Source organism: Notolabrus celidotus, chromosome 6, assembly GCF_009762535.1.
Source record: "Notolabrus celidotus isolate fNotCel1 chromosome 6, fNotCel1.pri, whole genome shotgun sequence".
In the NCBI taxonomy this organism is placed as follows: Eukaryota; Metazoa; Chordata; class Actinopteri; order Labriformes; family Labridae; genus Notolabrus; species Notolabrus celidotus.
The window spans coordinates 364,926-369,080 of NC_048277.1; the positions used below are offsets into that span (position 1 = coordinate 364,926).

The 4,155-nt window shown below is 44.9% G+C and overlaps 1 protein-coding gene across 1 annotated transcript; it reads left to right on the forward strand.

Moving 5' to 3' along the window:
* Window positions 1-378: 378 nt before the first annotated feature.
* LOC117813898 (putative gustatory receptor clone PTE03) lies at window positions 379-1,373 on the forward strand. Its single transcript, XM_034684958.1, has one exon. It carries the CDS (start codon window positions 379-381, stop codon window positions 1,324-1,326), a length of 948 nt encoding a protein of 315 aa, XP_034540849.1. The 3' UTR covers window positions 1,327-1,373.
* Window positions 1,374-4,155: the final 2,782 nt, after the last annotated feature.

The window sequence follows — 4,155 nt, forward strand, 5'->3', positions numbered from 1 at the left end:
AAAATAATTTTCCACAAAGGTCCTGGGGTCAATCTTCAGTTTTCTGAGTTATTGTCATCACTTTGAATCCCTCAGCTGTTCCAGACCTGTGGCCAGTCATGTGACTGTCTTAGAAGGTATTTAATCAAAACCAAACCAGGTGATCCAAAGTAAACTCACCTGCACTTAATGTGCAGCTGCTCTACTGAAGCTGAAAACAGGTGAACATGGGGAAGCACGGGCACAGCTCCATGCCATTGGAGTTAAAGGTACAGGGTTTACAATATTAAAGTGAGCCAGCTCTGTAAGTATCTTGAGTCAGTGTAACGTCTCCATACAGTCTGGTCCTGCTGCAGGTCCTCTGCTTATGGTTAATGAGGTAATGGGTCGTGATCAATCATGAGCAATTTTACACATTTTTCTCATTTCAGGCTCGGTGGCTTTTCTGAAACCAGGGTTTTAAAACACTTGTTTTTCATGATTGTAATGTTTATCTACACGTTAATTCTGTGTGCCAACCTGTTGCTCATTGTTGTTATCTGTAAGAACAGGAGCTTACATGAACCTATGTATATATTTCCATGCAGTCTGTTTGTTAATGAGCTGTTTGGTAGTACAGGGTTCTTCCCTCTCCTCTTGGTTCAGATTCTCTCTGACAGTCACACTGTTTCTGTTCCTTTGTGTTTCCTGCAGATCTTCTGTGTGTACTCATATTTGGGTATAGAGTTTTATATTTTAGCTGTCATTTCTTATGACAGATATCTTGCCATCTGTTATCCTCTGCAATATAACTCTCTTATGACATTTAAAAAGGCTGCCGTGCTTATTGCAGTGTCATGGTTAACAGCTTGTCTTAATATTGTTTGCACAGTGTCCTTGGGTTCTGCTCTGCAGCTGTGTGGGAACATTATTGACAATGTTTACTGTAATAACTACTCCATAGTTAAACTGGCCTGCTCTGACACCACAATGAATAACATTTACGGGATCTTTATTACTGCATGGACAGTTCTTGCTCCTCTGATTTGGATCTTTTATACTTACATGAGGATTCTTAAAGTGTGTTTCTCTGGTTCCAAACAGACCAGACAGAAAGCTGTCAGTACCTGCACACCTCACCTGGCCTCTCTGCTCAACTTTGCTTTTGGAATTTGCTTCGAGGTTATTCAGAGCAGGCTGAATATGAGCGGAGTACCAAGTCTGCTGTCTATATTTTTGTCATTATACCTTATTACATGTCAGCCGATCCTAAACCCGGTCATGTACGGCCTGAAAATGTCCAAAATATTCAATATATGTAAAAGCCTGTTTTGTTCTAAAGCTCTGATTATCCAACTCAATCGTTGAGATCAAATATTTATGAATACCTTTTAATGAGTCCAGTTTTCTTGATGTCTAAGGGTCACTTTAATGTCATACATGAAATCAAACATGCACTTGATAACAGCACAAACAGCTGAGCTGGTTTTTGAAGAGCAAATGTAAACACTTGTTGAATCCTAGTGTGTCTCATTTAGATGAACTGTGTATGTGTTTAATGTGTTGACAGTTCCATTTTCCCTGAGCCAACAGCTCTGATTTCAACACAGTAAGGTTTTGGTAAAGTGTTCTGCATGTCTAAATGCTATTTGAAGCTGTATAAATAAAGTGGATTGATGCACAATGATTATTTGATTTAAGAGTCCGGTTTAGATCTGCTCTTTCTGTAAAATGTCGTCATGGAAAGTGTTCACACTTGGAGTGTGAAATATTTACTATCTGCTGAGTGCTGGTGGTAACTGTTAGTGGGTAGTTCAGCATGGAAACATAATGCAGGACTGTTTGGCACATCAAACAGGTGGAGCAGCCGGTATGAACAACTGGCACACATTCTCCATAGACGAGCAAATAAGAAAACACAATGATAGTAATATTTGCAACATGTACGGTACACTGTTCATATTAAATCTGTTTTCTAGTAATAGAAAAAAAGCCCCAAAATAATAGTTGAGCAGAGAGGCCAGGTGAGGTGTGCAGGTACTGACAGCTTTCTATCAGGTCTGTTTGGAACCCGAATAACAGACTTGAAGAATCTTCATGTAAGTGTAAAATGTCACGGACAGTGAAACACAAATTATTGAAGTAGCAGCAATTAGTTCATAATAATTGTATGTTTTGGTGTTATAGCAACTCAGTTTAATTATGGAGTAGTTGTTACAGTAGACTTTATTTATGATGTTTCCACACAGCTGTAAAGAGGCAGTCAAAGCAGTCATAACAAACAGCCCTAAAAAAGGAGGTAACCATACCACTGCAATGAGCATGGTAACCTTGAAAGAGGTCATATTTACATTATATTGTAAGGGGATAACATATAGCAACATATCTGTCATGGGATATTACTGCTAAGTTCGTAAATTCAACAGTTACGTATGATCAAGAACAGAAAATCTGTAGGAAACCAAAAGGAGCAGAAACAGTGTGAATGTCAGAGAGAATCTGAACCAGGAGAAATGGAAACAACCCCGTACTACCAAACAGCTCATTCACAAACAGACTGCAGAGAAATATGTACATAGGTTCATGTAAGCTTCTGTTCATAAAGATTACCACAACAAGCAAAAGATTTGCACAAATCATCAAAACATAGATGCACGGGGGCGCTAGCGAGCACACCATGGAGTAAGACGCGTTTTTCGGAGCTCCTGTAGGACCGATAATATTACTAAATAAAACAGCACATCTCATTTGAAACCAGCCTGAGGTGCTTACAGGAATCACAGTAATTACCCAAAACGTGGAGTTCTGTGAGTACTGACGACCCACATGGCTGAAAAGCTTCAAAAATATAAGTTCGGTAGCAACGCTCCAGGGCCTGCCAGATCCACGAGGCAAAGTGCGCAACCAGCCGGCCGCTCGGATCAGCCCTCACCCCCTCGAAACGAAGGTTTAAGCATGGCCGCTGAAGACATTAAAACGGACATCTTGTCTTCACTGAGAGGAGAGATATCTACAATCATCAGAGATGAACTTAAAAGCGCTTTGGCAGAAGATTTTCATGCACTGAAATCTGAGCTGCAGGCTGTACGGGCTGAAATTGCTAACACTGCTACTGCTACACGCTCAGAGATCAATCACATGAAAACTGACATTCGGGACGTGCAAGACGGATTATCCACTTGGTCGGACGAAGTGGTGTCACTCCGGACCTCCGTAGCCAGTCTTCAAAGTCAGGTGGTCACTCTACTCTAAAAGACCGGTGTGAAGACATGGAAGGCAGAATGAGGGGCGGGTTTTATACGGGGGGGGGCGGCGGATTGTGATGCAGTAGTGCACTACGGCTCTCCCCCCTCTCTCCCGCCTCCCTTCCTGCCCCCCCTATTTTAATCCACCTCACTAGCAAACATACATACAACAAAAAAACAAACAAAACAAAATTCTAATCATATCACACACACACAGATCAGGTTTGGCGGGGCCTTAGTGTTTGGCTCGGCCCTACTCGTTGGGGGCCCATCGGGGCTGGGTGGGTGGCTGGTGTCCCTGTCACCCTCCGCCCCCCTGCTGCCCCCTCCCCTGTGGGGGCCTGGTCCGCGGCTGCCCTCGGGGCCGGGTTTCCCGGGGTTCCCTCGCGGTCCTCTTGGGGGGTTGGGGTGGTGCGCAGCTGGGGGGGTGTTACTACGGCATCCATTGGGGTGTCCCTCCATGCCCCCGCGGCCTGGTCCATCAGTCGCAGGGCGTGGGTGGGGGGCGTGGCTGGGGGGAGTGAAAAAAAAAAAAAAAAAAGGAGGGCAGAATGAGACGCTGTAACATCCGAATAGTCGGCATCGATGAGCAACCGGGTTCCAGCTCTCCAGAAGCGGTCTCTAAAGTTATTAGAGAAGCGCTGCACCTTGATCGAGACATAAAGATTGACCGCTCCCACCGCACCCTCGCATCCAGGAGGCTTGGAGAACGAGAAAAACCACGGGTGATCATAGCGAAGGTTCATTATGATGGTGAAGCTGCAGAGATCCTGAGGAGAGCCCGGGACCGCGCCCCCCTGACCTACAACGGGAAACGGATTGCCATTTTCCCCGATTACCCCCCCGGCGTCGCCAAGGCCAGAGCCACGTTCACAGACATCAGGAAGGCGCTGCGAGGACGGAGAGGCGTCCGCTACGGTCTGCTCTACCCAGCCAGACTCAGGATTTCGCA

Excerpts from the sequence above, each read along its gene's own strand:
- LOC117813898 (XM_034684958.1), top strand. The coding sequence starts at position 379 with ATGAGCAATTTTACACATTTTTCTCATTTCAGGCTCGGTGGCTTTTCT.